This window comes from Cinclus cinclus, chromosome 6, assembly GCF_963662255.1.
Source record: "Cinclus cinclus chromosome 6, bCinCin1.1, whole genome shotgun sequence".
NCBI classification, from domain to species: Eukaryota; Metazoa; Chordata; class Aves; order Passeriformes; family Cinclidae; genus Cinclus; species Cinclus cinclus.
The window spans coordinates 48,240,136-48,259,154 of NC_085051.1; the positions used below are offsets into that span (position 1 = coordinate 48,240,136).

A 19,019-nucleotide genomic window follows, 5' to 3' on the forward strand; every position below is an offset into this window, starting at 1 on the left:
ATCATACTCAGAGAGAATTATGGAACAACAGAACAACCCAACTCAGAATGCTCTGAAATTCTATCTGCTGCCCAATAGTGATGCCTTTTCACTTGCCCTAAAATCATGAGCCAGACACAGTTAAGTGATAAAAAGGGGTTACCTTTACAAGGATCCTTATGGTGAACAATGTGCTGGATGAAAAGGTCAGAAGATGCACAAGTAACAGACTGTGGATGCAATTTTTATAAGTTTAGCAAATTAGCATAACTGACAAGAATCCCCAATTACAGACATAGGCAATGAGGCAATTCATCCTTGGTTCTACCCTTTTCTGAAATTCCCCCCTCTAGGATAATAACTAAACTTTGTTCATGAAAATGTGTTCAGAGAAGTCGTTCTGACCACAGTTCCCAGAGAATCTAAACTTGGACCCCCAGGGCTTGGAGCCACCCGGGAATTTCTTGTGTCTTTCTGTCTAAGGGAGAAGGTAAAATGCTAGCTACAAATACAGTAACAGGCCACAGACCTACAAATATACAAGTAAAGAATATAAAGAATATATAAAAGCAAAAAAGGCAAAAAATCAATTCAGTATCAACAGATTAACCTATGCCCCAAAATAAAAGAACTGTCTGTAGTCTTAGCACTTAGAATAATCCTCATAGTCCTTAAAGCCCTAGAATCCTTTTCAAAATCTTCCTGAACTCTTGCTCTCACTTATGTTCTAGAGCTTATCCAAAAGAAATCAAACTATTTCAGCTCTTTTATCCATTTTACTAAATAACTCCTTGCTCTTTTAAGAATGCATGTGTTTTCATTTGGTTTTGACAGTAATTTGCATTCAGTACAGATAATGCACATTCAGTCAGTTCATACTGAAAGCCAATATGAGTCAAGCTGCGATACTCAGACGGAGCACCTGTGCTGAACCAAATCCATTCACTTTGCTAAAAGAGGCAAAGTACTTTGTACATTTGTGAAGTGGGAAAGGAGAAACACCTATGGGTGACAAACTCCATGAAAACACACTTGCTTTTGAACTGCAGGTTTCATATTTTTCCATTTGTATGTTAGAGATGATCAAGGTATAAAAAAAAAAAGTTTAACTTCTAGAAAAACATTAGTGCAATATAACAGACAAAACAGCTTGGTTGGCTTCTCCCCACCAGTAACCAGTGGAGGACATGTATGGAGCTGTATAATTGCAGGGCAGGCAGAAATACCTTCCACGGACCAGCCACCTTGGCGTTTGCCAAGACTGAAAAGATCCTCTTGTTTTTATAGCCTTGCATAAATTTCACTACAAATTAACTGTTTCAACTGTCTTGTAAATGTCTGGCATTCCCAGACACTTGTGCTCAGCCTGTAGGATACAGAAATCCTTCAAAAACAGGAGAAACAAGCAACCAACCAACATTTCCCTCTTCTACTTTCTTCATTACTCTCTTTGTGATGTTATCCTTTCACTTCTTCCTCAATCGAGAAGGCCCAGTCAATTTTCAATCTATACTTCTATTAGCCTAATACAACCTTCCTGAAGTAGAAGAGAGATAAAGAGAAAATACCTAAACTGCACTTAATACTGAACATATAGACTAAGAACAGGTTTATACAATGACATAGTAACACCATTTCCTTCTAAATTAATTGTTAATTCTTGTATAAATCACTACATGGCTGCCAAGTACTGACCTGCCACTTTTACAGAACTGTTATCATCAGGATGCTTTGAAGAAGAGCAGTAGCTAATTCAGGGTCAACACTTCTGAATAAATACACACATATTTCTTAACCATACCAATCAATTAAGTAAAAATCCAATTATTAAATGTGTAAAAAAAAATCACTTTCCAGCTGAAAACAGATAGTAGCATCTTCAAAGCTCACAGACAACAATGAGGAGAAAGACAATAAGAAAGACTCTCTTAAGAGAGGAGCTTAGGAGAATAGTCATGAAATTAATTTCAGTTAGTGTCTGTATGAACTTGCTAAAGCAAGCACTACCCCCACCTACGGAACATACACACGCAGACAGCATTTCAACAGAGCATCCAGAGTGGCTTATTTAAAGAAAACACATAAAACACAGTAGAACAGGGCAAACTGAGTGTCTGCAAAGTTAACTGTTTTGATTACCACATTCAGGGAAAGAAAACGGAAGACAATCTTCCAGCCTACACACATTCACCTCTTGAGCCCATCAAATAATTTGAAGACCAAAACCTTAACATCAAAAATACTCAAAGATGATCTGAAGTGCCAAACACCCTCCGGACTGCTAGCAGTTAACTGAGATTTACTATTCACTTTAAGAGTCGCTTTTATTAAACACTGATTTCTGGTTAAGCATAATGCACACAAAAACACCTTTTTTTTTTTTTGTCAGATACCAGTATCACACCCCCATTTTCCACTCATGCAGGCTATTTACATATTACCTAACGAAACCAATAAGGTCCTATGCAAAAATGCCTGTCTTTTTACTCTTTCACTTTTCAACGCGTATTCACACAGCACACGGTCTGCCTTAATCACGCTGCCTACATTTTCCCTGCAAAAGGATGGAAAGGAAGCAAAGAAAAGAGCCAAGACATTCTTATATCGCCTTCAACATCAGCACTGCCGAGTTTAAACTCCTTTACTACTCGCCACTGCTTTCCCCGGACACGGTGGGAGAGCCCCAGAGCCGCGGGAGGCTCCGGCGCGGCCGCCCGGGGGTGCCGCTCGCAGACAAAGCCGAGCGGGGCCGCAGCGCGGCCCGGCCGTGCGGGCCTCGCCGGCTCCGGGGGAGCTGCCCGGGCCGATCCCGCGGCCCGGCCGGCGGGGCGGGAGGCCACTGGGGCGGAGGCGGGGCAGCGGTGCCCGGGCCCCTGGAGGCAGGGACGGACTGCCGCCATCCCACCCCGCGCCGGGGCCGCGGGAGCCGCGGCCGGCGAGCGCGACACACCCGCGCTCGGCCGCCACGCAGCTCCCGGCGCGCCATCTCCTACCTGCTCGGACCGGACCCAGCCCGGCGCGTCCCCCTACTACAGGCCGCGTCTCATTGTGTTCCCGCCGCCGCCGCCGCCGCCATTTCCCCGCCGCCGCCGCCGCCTCAGTCCCCGCAGCTGTCAGGTCCCTCCATTCACCTGGGCCCGGGACGGCCTCCCCCTCCCTCCCTTGCCCCCGCGCTACGGCCGGCGCTACGCAAACGGAGCGCCGCCCCCGCCCCTCCCGCCCGTACCAACGGAGGCCGCCCAGCGCCCGCGGCGCAAGCCCGCTCCGAGAATTCCGCCCTGCGCAGTCCGCACGCTCCGCGTCCCCCACGCTATGAGAGGAAGCAGGCGATTGGCGGCCGCAGCCGGGTAAAAGGTGAAAGGTTCGCGAAGCGGCCAATGGGACGGTGGGATACAGCGACTGGCGGAGAGCCTCCGGGCGCTCACGTGCGCGCGCGTTCCCTCCTCTTCCCCCCCCCCCCCCCCCCCCCCCCCCTCCGCCGGAGCGGTGGGAACGCTCGGCCGTGCCCCGCGGGCGGGCTGCTCTCGCGCGCTGCTCTCGCGCGCTGAGGCGGGGGGCGGCGGCGCTGAGGCGAGGGCGGTGCCCGCCATCTTGGAAGGGGGGGGGCGAGGTCCGGGCCTTCGCTCCTTGTGTCACTGAGGCAGGGCTTGTCGTGGACAGACGGATCTGAGGAAATGGGGTTGTTCTATCGCACGGCAAGCCCTAAGGGAAAAAAACGATCTGTTTTGCAACGTGGATAGAGAGCAACGCTGAGCTGCCTCATGACTGTGAAACAAAATCCCGTCTTTCCACACATAGGTGGCCGTTTCTATCGGAAATCCCCTTCCGGCTACACGCAAAGTGCTACTTTTCCACTGGAGAGCCGTCGGTCTTTGCTGGTGCAGGGCCCAGAAGGCAAAAGGACATCTGGAGGTGGTTGGGTTATGTGGGCTCCCAAGGCAGTATCTCCTTCTGTCACTGCGTGAGACAGATCATGGTCTGTCTGGACCACTGCTCTCACTCCAGTATATCAGCAACACTCCATTGATCTAGTAGATGTTGCTACTAACTATTTTTAAAAGTGCTTTGAAATGTCTGGGATTAAAAAGCTGACTTTTTTTGCCGTCAAAAAACCCTTCAGCCAGAGGTGAATGAGTTACATATGTGCCAAGCCAGGGGACCAAGAGTCTTCTATGATGGCGTGTGCTTGCACAAGGACTGGGTGGTGATCAGCCTTGGTGCCTAATAAAGAGGATGAGCATAAATACGATGCCACTTCTGGCCAGCCACTGCCCTTGTAAACTGTGTGGAAGGCAGTGTGTTTTCAGTGGAAGATCTGTTGTTGGACATCCAGCTTCCTCCTTCCGTCTGCTCTCTACCAGGGACTCACCAGTTTAACACAACTGTGCCTACAAAATCAGCATGAAAAAAAATAAAGCTGACTGGAGCACTCCTAAAGTTCATTTAAAGCAACGGGAGTAAAATTACTTGAGATTCAAAGTGATCTAGAGGCCTGGGGCATTATCAAATTAGGTATTTTCTTGGCACAAACCTCTGCTGCTTTTTAGAGCACATCTTCTGTAATGCCTGCCATTATGTTGTTAAATGTTACAGTACTAGGTATTTTTACAGGATTGAAAGGGCATCCTTCTGTTTCTTTTATGGATGGAAGAATAATTACATCCCATGACAAAAGCTGAGGAAGAAGAGCAGCTGTTCAGTCTTATCCAGTGGGAACTGTCAGAGCATATGGGTCTATTTTTCCAATTTTAGCTGAAGTACTGAAGGAAATTGGCATTCTTGATTCCTTCTAACATAAAATAGAGCAGAAAGAAACCCTCCTTAGTGCAGGCCATGGTTAAATAATGAATTTTATCCATTTCAAATAGGTTCAAAGAGAAAGCAAGCAGAATACTTAGAAAACAAAACAGACAAATGCCAGAAGAATTCTGGAAGTTATTTTCTTATAAAATTGGGTGTCTTTTTCCACAAGTATTTCCTCCTTGAGCCTGTCTGCTGACAGGACTTTTTTATATAAAAGCACAGGACACAATCTGTGCAGTTCCTTACAATCCTTTCCCCACTACCTTCTCTCCATTCTAAGAAACAGATATTTGATGTCATGTATTTGTGTAATCAGACCTAAACTTCAGAGTTTAAGCCCAAATTACAAAATTACTTTTATGTTGATTTCACAAATTCCTTACAAAGATTTTTAAAGTTAGATTAACTCATCCGTGTGAGATACAGCTGAAAAAATTCCACATATTTCAAACTAGTTGGTATTCAGAGTTTGGTAAAAAAAACACACAACCAACCATACAAATTAAGCAAACAGGCTATGAGATGAAAAGGACACACTAGCCAAGTATTAAAATCTGGAAAAGAATAAATAACAATGTACCAGCAACAGCCTTCCCCATATGTTTAGTAGTATAAATGCTGATATTGACTCTATGGAGTAACTGCTGTTAGACAACAAGAAAATATACATTTATCTCCCTTTTTAAAAAATCCATAACGGATGAAGAGTGGGGGAATTTTTTTTTTTTCTGTTGACTAAGATTAAAAAAATATTCTGTTTGGGTTAGAAAGAAGGAAAACTGACATTAAAAATTACTTTGTCACAATGAATTGTCTTTGTTCATGCTACAGAACTCTCTAATCACACCCTGGAAACCAGGCGTTTTGGTTCCACTTGTCACATCGGGTTCTGAAATGGACTCTGAAGAGATTCCTTCCTGCGGGACAATGGTGACCTCTGTTGTTCCCTGCTGTTGGTACCAGCCACGTTGTCTTCTGGTCTCATATCACACACTGGTTCACACACTTTGAAACAAGTTGGCACTTACCGAGGAAATAAGGTGCCCAAGTGCTGCATTCTAGTTTCTGGCCAGGAAAGGATGTATCTATTCTGCATTCCACTCAGGAAATTTTTCCTTGAGGTTTTCCTCTCAAGAAGCCCCTAATCTGGTTAACCAGTTTTCCAGCTCATAGCTGTGAATCACTGCAGGAAAGAGCAGTTGCAAACATTTTAAACCACGGTGCTAATAATAGCACCTGCAATGTATTATGAGAAAAAGCTGCAGGTATGATTATAGAGAAGGAAGTTGGAAGAAAGAAAGAACCTTTGAACAGATTCCATTTTTAAAACTGAAGCTTAGATTTTAACAAGGTGTTAGGTTGCATGAATCTTTGTTTCAACCTAACATTCATTAAAAAACATTGGCATGCTTTCCCACTTCAGTGACCCAGAGGATAATTCCAAGGATATTTTCCTTAGTACAAGACAAACTTCAGTGATTTTTATTTTTTTTTACCTCTTTAAATTGCTGACATGAGGATATGAGCTGATGTAGTTTGGAAACTGACCCCTCTCTCTCCTGGCAACATTTCCCAGGAAAAGTTCCCTGCTTTTTCCTTGGATTTCTCCAGACTGATGACCTCTTCCATCATCTTCTACTTACAGTCTCTAGAGTGTCTCTATCACAGTGACACATCACTGAAGAAACTAAACAAATTTAAATCACTGGTAACGAAGAAGGATGGAGAAAAAATAAATGTTCTGTTAGGAAAGAAATCCCTGTTGGACTCTTTATAGTTACCAGTGGGTGAAAAAAAAAAGGGGGGGAACAAAATTTATATCAACCAAGATTTGTATTCAACTCTGTGCTTGTAATTGTGTTGGCTGTTCTGGAATGTCTCACAGAGAGAGAATATTTTTAAAACAAAATTGGCTTCCAACTCCTTCAGAAATCATTGTTGGCTTATTTTGATGCCATCAAATCTACAATGGGTTTGGATGTTGTGATTTATTTTCCTATAAATTTAGAAATACATAAAATATAGAAAAAAGGAGTCACAAAATACTTTGGTGTGACTAAAAATATCTGAACATAGGCAGCAAGAAGGAAAAGTTTTGCTCAGGTTTACTGATGATGTCACCCCTTGAAGAACTGAGCACTGCACTGTTTCCTTTCAGGTTTGGGCCAGTAGGGAACCCAAGAAGCAAGGGGGAAAGGCTCTTCCTTTCTACCTTTTCTAAAAATGGGTGCAAGGTTTCCCTTTTTCCAGTCACTTGGGACTTCACCTGATGGCGTTTTTTTACTGAAAGAGGGGAGCAATTTTACAATTACCTGCAATAGCACAGTGCAAAAGATCTGCCATACAGCAGTTAACAGAAGTTCCTAATGGCCTCAAGATATACACTTATTAATGCTAATTTATGCCTGAAAACCAAAAAATACCACTTTACAATGTATAAATCTATATTTACGTAGATTCTTCATTACATTCAGAAAATACATATCAGCAGAGTGATAAATCTGTTCCCCAGGGTACAGAGCAACCATAAAAAAGAAATATAAGAATAATCAGTTTGAAGTATTTACAGCAGATGGAGCTATACATTTTGCTTTGATCATATGTTATATGATATTCCAAGATAAAGTGTTGTTTGCCAAGGACCGTGGTAAGCCAGTGGTACTGTCTCACCAAGGAATGGAGGCAGTCACAGAAGGCAGCTCATAAATTGCTGCAATTAGCTCTCCTGGAAATAATCCTTGTAACATCAGTAGAAATAGCAACTCAAGAAAAGATTACTGCAATATGTTCGTGATTTAAGAGATCACAGCTCTAGTCAAAGGCTTTGCTATATCTGCTCATCAGTTTGAAGTTTCCCCTCCTGCTGGCTTTTGTTTACCAACCAGGTAAAATGAGCCTCGGAGGGAGGATGAAGGTTTCAGTTTACACTACCAACAAGAATATGTGTAATGGCCACAGTTATCCTAGGGAGGATACTCAGCGTGTACACGTGTAGGGCTCCTTATCTGAAATGAACCCTGTGTTTGTCTTTGTTGCTGCCGAGATCCAGATGAATCCAGTGTGTTTCCAGCACTGCACGTACATCATCTTCAAGCTACAAAAACTGTGATTACACAGCAAGGATAAGGGAGATTATTTTTGAGTTTTACTTTTATCTCAGAGTAGTTAAAAGAAAACCAGTCCTATGGTTCCTGTCTTACTATGTTTGAATTTGAACTGAAGTTTGGATCTCATACCACTATAAAAGTTTACTCTGCTTCCACACACTGAAATGACCCACCTTGCCTATTTGAACTTCACACCCTCTCCTCCCCAGTGCACTTGCAAATTCCTAAGCACAGTGTCAGCAGCAAAAAAATGAACCCAATTAAAGAAACAAAAAAACCCCAACCAAACAAAAATGTCCCCACCCCTCCACCCCACCTCTCCTAGACAAGCAAAACACTGAACAAAGTGTATTTAGAGATTTTAAAGTTTTGGTAATGAAAAGTGGTAGATGCCCTATCCCTAGAAACATCTGGTCAGATTGTACAAGTATCTGAGCAACCTGATTTGTTGGAGGTGCCCATGACAGAGGAGTTAGACTGAGTAACTTTTAAAGATCTCTTCCAGCTCAAACCATTGTATGATTCCGGAAATCCGCAATGCTAACAGCACTGGACCCAAATATCCCAAATTCTCAACAGCACCATGAATATTCTCTTGCTATGTATGCTTAGGTGTGTGGGAGGGTGGCCCAATAGGCAGGTATAGCTAATCCAGGAGTGGCTAGAAACACTTTGAAAGCATGTGGGATGATGTGATTTTGTAGAAGGATTAGAGGAATATTTACAAGTCCTAAAGCGTGATACCTATGAAGCATTTAGAGAAGAATCATTCATATATCTTTCCTATATGCCATTTCCTTTCTCTGTGTTTATCCAACTTAGATGTATTTTTCATCATGGGGCTGATTCTGAACTGTACTGCAACTCTATTGTACTTCATTTTCTTTTTCTCATATACTGCAAAGGGAATTAAGGTGTAAGGGGAAGTATGTAGTAAATATGAATTGGCACTGCAGCTAGTAATTCACTAATCCCCAAGTCTAAACATGTATATAGAAACAGTCCAGATAAACAAATTTTAAGAACAGTAAATAATTAAGCACAACTGTTTTTGTAAGCTTTCCCATGGCTTCCTTTTATAATGCCAATTTCTGTGCATTAATGAATTAGCAATTCTTCCCCTTTAAAAAAATTAAGATCCATTTGTTTGTTGACCAGATTCTTCCTCCAAAATAAAAAGTCACTTTTTGCATAAGTGGGAAACAATGCACTTTCTGAATTTGCAGTCTTTACTGAGGTCTTCTCTCTCAAAATGTGCATTTAGTTTCTGACCATGAAAATGTATAAATAGATGAAAGCAATATGTATAGTAGATACAATATATAATAATAACAATAAATTAAACTATTAGAATCCACGAGGACAAACCCACAGGTAACAGATCAGATACAGGAAGCCTGTCCATTTATTTCAAAATTGGAGATTCTATAAAATAAATTGGAGCTATTCACTAGTAAATACTATTCCTATTACAGCATAACAGTAAAAACATTTTGTTTACCAGCTATACAGAGAATTTAGTTCTTTCTCACAAAAATTAGATTTGATCAACTAGTGCAAACATCCAATAAAAGCCCCTGACTAAGTATTCAGAAGAAATGTATTTGAAAGTAAATGAAAATGCATTTCCTTCAGTATATCTGGACACCACTCAAATCCTCCCAGCATTTGTTCTCATTTTAAAAAATCATCACTCCTCACCACTTGCCAAAGAGAAACATATATTTTAAATATTACATTCCTTACTTACAAATTATTTATTTAGGATGAAGTCCCTCTAACTCTTCAGCCATCTAGCACTTTACATTTTAACAAGAAAGGTAAACACATTTATTCAGCTTTTTACACAGCAGTATACAATAGCACAAGCTGGTATGCCTACTAAAATGTTTTGTTCAAGACAAAAGTACTAGTTGAATTTTTTATTACAGTAAAAATACTTATGTGATTTGTGTAACTCATTTGGCATTAAAATGTGACTGCATTGTTTCTCTTAAGAACTCAGCAGCATGTATATTGAAAGTTACTTGACTCACATCAGACCAGTCATTTTGAAATAAAAAAAGAGTGATTTTCTGTTACAGTCTTAATAATGGCCATTGACGAGGAACCCCCTGTACAAACTGGTCCTAGGACGCAGAAAATCTATTCTGTGAATCAAAGAGATTCCAGGAAGGCCCAGTGAAAGCAATGAAATTATTTGGGGAATAGGGTATTACCTGGCCTTAACATAGCAGTGATGACCACAAACTAGCCTTTCTTGGAATGATCTTTCTTGGCATTTTTATTGGTCCTTCTAACCTTTTCCTGAAAAAAACATTATATTAATCACTCAGGGGCCAATTTTATGTTCCAGAGACATAATCTTAGACATTTCCCCCACTATGGGGAGAAAATAACATGGGTCTCATTTTCCAGCAACAGCAGTAGCAGTTGCTTGGAAAGAAATTGTCAAAAGTGCCACTGAGGTGGAAGGAGGTTTTCCATGTCTTACATTTACTGGAGGAAAGAAATACTTTGATGTTCCACAATTCTAGTTAAGATAACCCTGAAATGACTATGGCACTTGAAAAAGTAGGGATTAATTTTTCACTCTTAGTGAGATCTGTGAAGCGATGGACAGAGCAAGCGAGCTACTCCACAGAGAACATGACTTTTCCGTATCATTTAATACACATGTATCCCATCCTCTTGCATGAATGGCTTCATGATCTTGGGCTGGTACAGGTGGGAACAAGCCATACTGTGTGTCCTGTTTATATACAAACCTGGAATGTGAACAATGGTGTGTTGGGCAGCTATAAATTAGTATTATCAGTGGTGTGCCAGGGGAAGTTATTTACCTGACAAGAATCTGAACAATGCAGAAATACAAAGGATTTTTACCTCCATTCACATATGTTACCTATAAGCTCAATGGAAACAGCAGGCTTTAGGTTTATTGCCAGGTTATGAGCTTTCAGCTGTAGCAGTTTCCATGGCCATAGCCCAGCCTGAAACCTCACCTTTGTTTTCCAATTATTTGTTCCCTGCTGCTGTTCTCTTAATTGAAGATGGAAGTAGATGTTAACTTCCTCTCTTTGGAGGGTTGATTCTGCAGAATTTAGGCAAACAAATGCTCTGTGTAAAATGAAGGTGACTGAAGTGAGTGGTGTATGGTTGGTATAATTGGATTTTCATGGGCATTGCATAGGCTTCAGCAAATTCCTGGCCTATGCAGCTGATGTTGATTTAAGTGTCCTCAGGGCCAGATCTTGTAGTGTGTGCTTAGCACACAGATGTGTTGCACTGACTTCCACAGAAGTAGAGGAACTGAACACATCAATGGATGCATTCATATTTGTGCTTGGAAAGAAGGGACTCTCAAGTATTTAAAGCTAGCATAAGTGATAATGCACTATTATAATTATTAGTGTGTTAGGTGGCTGAATGTGATACCACATACAGTGGCCAAATGAATCTCCTAAAGCTTGGATTATTTGAGGATTAGTGCAGAGAACCCTAAAAACCCCCAGTGGGTATGGCATATACCCTTGTAAACCCAGTGGAGCACTACTTGAATAAAGAAGTTACAGTCATACTGAACAGGAGTAAACTGAGAGGGTCCAGAAAATGTATGGGATTTAAGTGTGTTTAGACACCAAATATCAACATGTAGAAATTTCAGCCTCAGGAAGTTTTAATGGAAGAAAGTAGCTCGATCACTCAGTATATTTTGCAACTTTAGCTGAGAGTTTTAACATCACAAAATGACATCTTGCTATGCAGCTTTAAGAATCACAGAAATGTATTCAATCATTTCCCCTGTTTTTCAGATGTGCTGTTCACTAAAAGCTCTTCTCCTGTTTGCAGTTTCCAGTTTTCAAGCGGATGACACAACTAATGCATAGCTTAATGTTGTTCATTTTCATGAGTCATAATTAATAAATAATTGTATCACATACATAGAATTTTACAGGTACTCTTAAAATGGTTTTACAGTTCTATTAAATATATAGATAAAATAATCACTGCTATATAAAAATCATTTTAAAACAGCTGAACTCTCAAGCTTTGCATAAAATTCTGTAGACACATTCATTACAATCTAGAAACTCAATAAAAATACATTTTAGAGCTCAATCTCTCAAAAATATTCATGGCGCTGAAAACTGATTGTCATTTTTTACTGTAGTCTGTGCTTGCCCTGCCTTTGCACTGATAATTTCCTATAATTTGGCAAAAACTGTATTCCAATCTGTAGATTATGTGACTGTTCAACTAATTTCCTCAACTCTAAGTCATCTTCCCCATAAATGCTTAGTGGGGTACTGTCTTTAATAGTGTATCATTCCTTGTACTTTCTATAAAATCACAATGGAACACTTTGCAGTTAAGTTACATGACTACAATGACATTGAACCATCCTATTACAGTTGCCACTCAGTCTTTAATGCTGCTTCTGCAAACACCAAACATCCTTTATCCAGTGATCCTCCACGCACTTCCTGGCACTTACACTTCATAATGCTCTGCCACATTTGCTCAAAACCAGAAGGTTTTAGAAAGACTCAGATCAGTAACTGGTGTATCTGAATTCAGCTGCTAAATCAATATACCAAATGTGGGCAGTTCAAGCTTAGCGTTTTTCAACCCAGGCAAAAGTTCAGCAACAACTTCTGTATTCCGACAGTGCACAAATCTGTTGGAAAATGGGTAGACAATGGATTGCCCACCAGGGTTTAAACCCTCCACTACTGCCAGGCAGTCCTCTGGGCAGCAAGTTAAAATAAGCTTTGCCATAACAAATGTTTCATAATCAGGCTTTTAGGCAGCAGCTCAGAATAAGCCACAAACCCTAAAACCAAGAAGTGTTTTTAGAACAGGGCACTTGCATTTAAGGAATTGGATCTTACATTGTGGAAGAAGAGATACAGGCTCACAAGTCAGTTTAACTGGGGGAAGCTGCTGCTTATGCATATGTCAGTCTTTACAGTTCCAGGTAAAGGCAAAACTCTTGAAGAGTTCAGTCATTTTTTAAGCACAGTTGATGACACCAGTTATAATAACTCTTAGTGCTTCACCCTGGATCTTCTCACCCATGGAATGGCTGGGTAAGGTACACTGCTTCTGTTACAGCACACCCACAACAAAACAAACCCAGAGCAATGTAATACCAAGTATCATGGAATGGCTTGGTATGTTTTTTCCATTTATTTTGGATGGAAGAAGCAATCTCTTCCTCTCAATGGCATAGGCTGGGAAAATGTACATCAATTGAAACACTGGCTGAGATGACCAATTGCGGGATGGTGTTTGACATTTAAACTGCTCATTTCAATGTATCAGTCACTGTCCATCAGTGGCAGGTAACAAAGAAAACCTTGGGTTTTCTCCTTGGACAAAAATACTGTGTAATGACATCTCTGGCATCAGCACATTGTCGTTCACCTTTCCATTCTTCATGGATGACAGTTGTTTAGCTAAGACATCCAAAGAGCTCCTCATCCTGATTAATTTACTTAGGAGGACAGAAGGAAGAAGGGAGAATACTTGATTGAACTTTAATAGCTGTGAAGCCCTCTAAAGAGACTGTAATCCAACTCCAAATAGCCTCTGCTGAAGATTAATAAACATGGGAGAACCAGCGTAAAGATACAAAGGCTCAGAAAAAGTTATAAACCAAAAAAGCCTATGAAGAGTGGAACATAATGAAAAGCTGTCAACAGTTTTGCTCCAAACTAATGTAGTACACTGCTGCTTGCTGCTATTAAATAGATGCCATACCCCAGACTGGTATTCTCTGATTTTCACGATAAGCATGAAAGGTTTCTTGTACTAAGTTTTATTCTTTCAGAGGAAAAAGCACTAACCCTTCAACTTTCTATTTTAGCCTACTTCCAGCAAGCACCTTAAAAAATTCTTATTTAGGTTTTCTTTTGGAAGAAAGTATCACTGTCCTCCACAACAAACACAAACAGGTTCATGGATCACAAAATCAGCTGACTTAAAATCTTGACTGTTTTCATGAACAGGATGAAAGAAATATATTTTTTACTTTTTTACTTAAGCTGATTTAAACCAAATTTAGTTGGGACATTTGGATCTCTTCCTCACCAAGAAGAATGGATCTTATTTCTACATCCATAGGGTGAATCCAGCTCTAGTCAACAGTGGCAGGACAGAACAGAAAATATTTCAGCTTTGTTAAAAGGTGTTCAGAATTTTATCTTCAATGTTTAAGATCTCCTGTCATTCCTTCCTCTGTTGAATTCTAACTGTACCTCAGTTGATAAATATTTTGATGTATCTTGATCCTAGGTGCTATTAGTTCAGCTGAAAGCTTAGCCAGGGTAGGGATACACCTTACGCTACAACAGAATATGTAAAACTTACAGCTATGTCATTTAATTTTCACTCAGTGTAAAATTTTAAAACCCTTCATTTTAGGAAGCACATTGCACCTTCTGAATTTTCACAGTCAACCTTCTGAATTTTCAGGTGGAAGCAGCAATGTGATGCAGTCTCATAAAGCATGCAGTGGAACTAAAAATTTGCCAATGAAAAGTAGTGACTAAAAGTCACATGAAGAAAAGTTACTGCTATGAAATTGAAGACTTCTCTTCTGTCCTACAAAGCATGAATTACACCTTGTCTGGCAAAGATCCTATACCAAATATCCTAAAGTGATCATTGATATGGACAAAAATTACAAGAGGCAGAAGTAATTCAACTGTGCCCATGGATAAGCCACAGGAATCTCTTCAGTTGCACTAGCTGTCAGCATTTCTCTGTACTTAGTTTTACATCTGCCATTTCTTTCTCAATTGAATTGGACACTTAAAAGATATTTCTAATTCTTTTACCATGCCCTATTGCCTTAACAGTAGCCTCAGCAAAGGTGGTTACTTATTTTTTGTATCTGCAAAAGACAGAAATCTTTATGCGATCTCTAAGTAAAAGCAGCAAAGAAACTGAAGCAGAAGCAAACTCAAAAGCACTGAGGTACATTTAAAAAACTTCAGTTTCTGGCCTGAGATTTCCCATACAAAGTCTCCTAAGAAGCAGTAGCATGTATGTTCTTTACACTTCTCCATACCCAATTTATTCCTGCAAATCAAACATACAAAAAGGTGCAGGATAAAAATTACTTTAAATCCTAAAACAAAATCCAATGTCCCTACACCAATATACCCTCAACCTGATTTTGTTGCTCCACTGGATTTGCTGTTGGAACTGTAAGCAATTCCTGGTGTGTGTTTCACTAGCTGTAGCTCTGCTCTGCCTCCAACTCTTTCAAATGGAAAATGGGAAGAAGCATTTCTATCCTTGCCCTTGCAGGTGGTCAGATCCAGAGGTAAGTCAACACCATCCCTCTTCCACAGCTATCAGGCCCTACATATGAAAATGAAGCCAGAAGAATAATTTTTGGAGACTAGAGCTCTGAATTGTTCATACCTCTACTGATAATTATCTGGTTTTATTTAGCATCTTATAAAGCAAGGCACAAATGTACAAAATCGCATCTACTAAATCAGATCATTTTTATATATATTTACACAATTACCATAATATAAAACGTGCTTTGACACTGTCATAGCACAATAGTAGCGGAATGGAGGATAACCTGATAATAAACACAAATACCAGGTCCTGGATTTCTGTTTGTGCTTCACCTGAAGGAACATATTCATATGCAGATACACAAAGCAATCCAGCCACTATCCCTTTATTTTCCACACCTCACACAGATCAAACTTTGTTGCTAAGAAGCTGTGGAAGGAGTAAAAGGCAGTAGACCAGCACCCAGAAGAAGATGACAAAGTAGAATAGCTCTGGCTGCTCAAAAATTGTTATCTCATGAGTTGGTGCAGGAGTCTCTCTTGCTTCCATGTCCTTTTTCTTCCTGAAAACAGGAGAGAATTCAGTAAGAGGCAAGGAAAATAAGAATCAGTATTATTAATTACTGTGCAGATCAGAGGGTGGACTAAAAGACTGCAGTTTAATGAAACTTTTCAGTCTGGTCAGTAGGAGGGCCCCAGCCAGGCTAAGAGGGGCATACTGGGTGTTAGCAGTGTGTTCCTTCCAGAGTCAACATATATAAGAATCTTTTGAAAACTCCAGATAAATTCTCAGCTAGTTCAAATAAGTGCCATTACAGCACAGCCCTCTGATGTAAGAACACCTGTCAAAAGGATGACCTTTTATTTTCAGAACAGTAAACATAGCACTAGGCAACACATCTCACACATCCACCGTTTTGCTTACACACTGGATCTGACTTGATATACGTCCCCCAAATCATCTACTTTCAGAGCCCGTCATGTTAGGCACTAGAATACTAAACAGAAAAAGCCCAAGACCTGCAACCAAGAAATCAACTAGCAGTTGGGGGTTTGCAGGACAACTCCAAAATTTCAACTTTACAAATTTTCAGCTGTGGTTCACAAGGGCAAAGCCTGATGGATTGTCTCAGCACCACTGAGCTCTCACAAAGACGAGGAAAGATCTTAGTTTAAAAGGCAGAAGATGGTACAATCATTTTCTAGTACTGTTAAGAAAAACACTCCGGTAAACTGTTTTTAATCTACTTTTGGAGAAAAATGGTGTTTTTCTGCTTGGGGCCTCCTACTGGATATATACCCGAGTATAACACAAAATTCACTTACTATCAGCAAACTGTACAATTGATACAACTGTAACAGCTGTTTGTGTATTTTCTTTTTTTCTTTTTTTTTAACAGAGAGACAGGCCAGTGGATCCTGACAATATTTTGTGTGTTTTCTGCATCTAAATGTAACAACCATTCTACCTAGAAGTTCTAAGAGCTACTATTCAATATCAGCCAAGAGGAAAAACCTAAAGAGATCCTTGTTTCTTATAGATATTTAGACCCTAATAACAAAGGATGCACATTCTGTGATTATGACCCATCACCCAAAGTCTAAAAATCATCAAAACTCATTGAAGCTCCAACAGAGGCCAGTCCTCCACTGAAGTAATTGACTTTCCCTGGCACTGATCTCTCTAAAAATTTGTTTTAACAGTCTTCTAAACCTGGAAATGTTACTCAGTCAGCGCTGCCAGAGCAACATTTGAAGTTCTGCCACTCTTCTCTCATCCTGACATATCCACCATGTGGGGAAAATGCTCAGAATCTTGCTTAGACAGCTGAATCTTTCAGGTCAAGAAAAAGCATTTTAGTCAAAGGACAGACTGAGCAATAAGGAAATTTTGTAACTTCCACCTATGGGAAACATGGACTATGAGCCATTACAGAAGACAGTTGCTACAATTACAAATAATTTCCATCTCCCTTTGTATTACTACTAGTAGTACCTAGGAGTTATGGGTTCCTTGCAAAAGTCAGTCTGAAGGAGAAACACTCACCCGATGATTACTGGATTTTCATCCATATCTGTGATCTTCTGCTCATCTACACAATAGGTTTCCTTAAACAAAGCAGGAATAGATTAGATAACAAAAATAAAATTCAGCATCTCACAAAGGTGGTAGTTGTGTGTTTTATGCAAATTGTATCTAATGTTTGCTCAAATAAAATGAAAGTGTGCTTATAAACATATTTCCCGCTGCACATCCAGCGCTGCAGTCTGGAGCACACACAGAAAAGGAAAAAAGCTGCGATACAAGGTTTTTTGCTTTCAGCTGCTTTCATCAGCTGAATAAAACTCTCCTCATTCCTATGTATTTCTAGTAGCTCTGACAGCATTGCAAAACTAAAGCATCCGTGTGAAACCTCCCTTTCACTGAACACTGGTGGCAGCATTTTTTAAAAACTCCAAGATAGTCAAAATTTAATTTTTGTGTTGAAAAAAAGCCATTTTCCTGTCCTTGCTCAGCATGTCCAGATTGCTGATGGTGTCCCTTCCTTCTGACTTTAAAAAAAAATAATCCAGACTTCAGCTGTATTGTGTGCTCTCAAGAAGCCACTATGAATCATATCTGTCATTAGTTTCACGTTACAACTAAAATCCTTTTAAGGCTAGCTAATATAATACACTACTACTGTAAGGAAAAGGGACAGAGCCAATTTTTTCAGAAACAGTGCTCTTTGAGAGGCACCCAGCATTTTTGCAGGGTTGAGACCAGGGCACCAACATATACAGAAATGCAAAAACTAAATGAAACTGGGGCAGCAAACAAAAGCAGCTTCAAACAAGCAAAATATTGCAGCTATACAGGTATGATGAAGTAAGATTTAAAGTTACAATAGATTTAACTGTAGTATTAGGTACTCCTCTGTGAATTTGTTCAAGGTTCAGTAAAATTTAGTATGTATTTAGGAGAGTTCAGTAAAACTTTGCAACTATGCCTGGTTTTAGCACTAAATTCTTATTTAATTTAAATTATTAGAAGTCATAAGACCTCCATGCTATCACAGGCATTTTTACAGTTTGTGAACTCCTGGAGTTTAAGAGAACCAGAGAAACAGGAGTAAATAAATGTCCATGCTTACCTCTTCAGAAGCATTATGAGAAAACCTTTTTCGGAGATGAATGTTGGCATCACTGTCACTGCTTCTGGATGCAAAAGCAAAGTTTTTAAATTCATAAAGTTAAGTTAAAAAGAGAAACTGCAAATGGATGTGCCAGGTTTAAGCTACACAAAACCACAAACATGCATTGTTGCGTATTTTAAGAGTATGGACTGGAATTTATCAGTAATATGATAAAAATGACTTTGGGAAAACATGACCCACAATAAAAAATTCATATGCTCAAAAAGGAATATTTTATGAAAACTTGTATCTGAGAGCATTTTTGCACCTTTGATATCACTGACCTTTAAGTGAGAGTATACTCAAATTTTATGGCCATTGGTAAAAAAAATTGGACTGACAGGGAACAGAAAGCTTGAAGGGGACAACAGGTTTTTCTAAGCAAACTCTCAAATTCATTGGCGTTCTCCAGTGATAAGCATCAACAAATTATAGTTCATGTCCCGCTCAAATAGATTACCTAAGAATAAATTAGCACATAAAAAAACCTCCAGAAGTAAATGGAGCAAAAATAGGTGAGTGTCTCTGGCCTGGCTGGGCTGCATTTAAATTTCCCTAGAGCAGTGGGCTGGAGCTGGGCAAGAGGTTTGGTGGGGACACAACCAGGAGAGCTGACCCAAACTGACCAAAGG

The 19,019-nt window shown here is 40.1% G+C and overlaps 1 protein-coding gene across 1 annotated transcript in view; it reads right to left on the minus strand.

Annotated features, from left to right (window-relative positions):
• Nucleotides 1–15,620: 15,620 nt before the first annotated feature.
• The window catches only part of CLMN (calmin), a 68,650-nt gene continuing 65,251 nt past the window's right edge, over nt 15,621–19,019 (minus strand). Inside the window, exons 11-13 of the mRNA XM_062495277.1 lie at nt 18,346–18,409; nt 17,259–17,320; nt 15,621–15,774 (exon numbers count right to left, since the gene is read on the minus strand). Of these exons, the coding sequence (XP_062351261.1) occupies nt 15,621–15,774; nt 17,259–17,320; nt 18,346–18,409 (280 nt within the window). The remainder of the gene's footprint in view (nt 15,775–17,258; nt 17,321–18,345; nt 18,410–19,019) is intronic.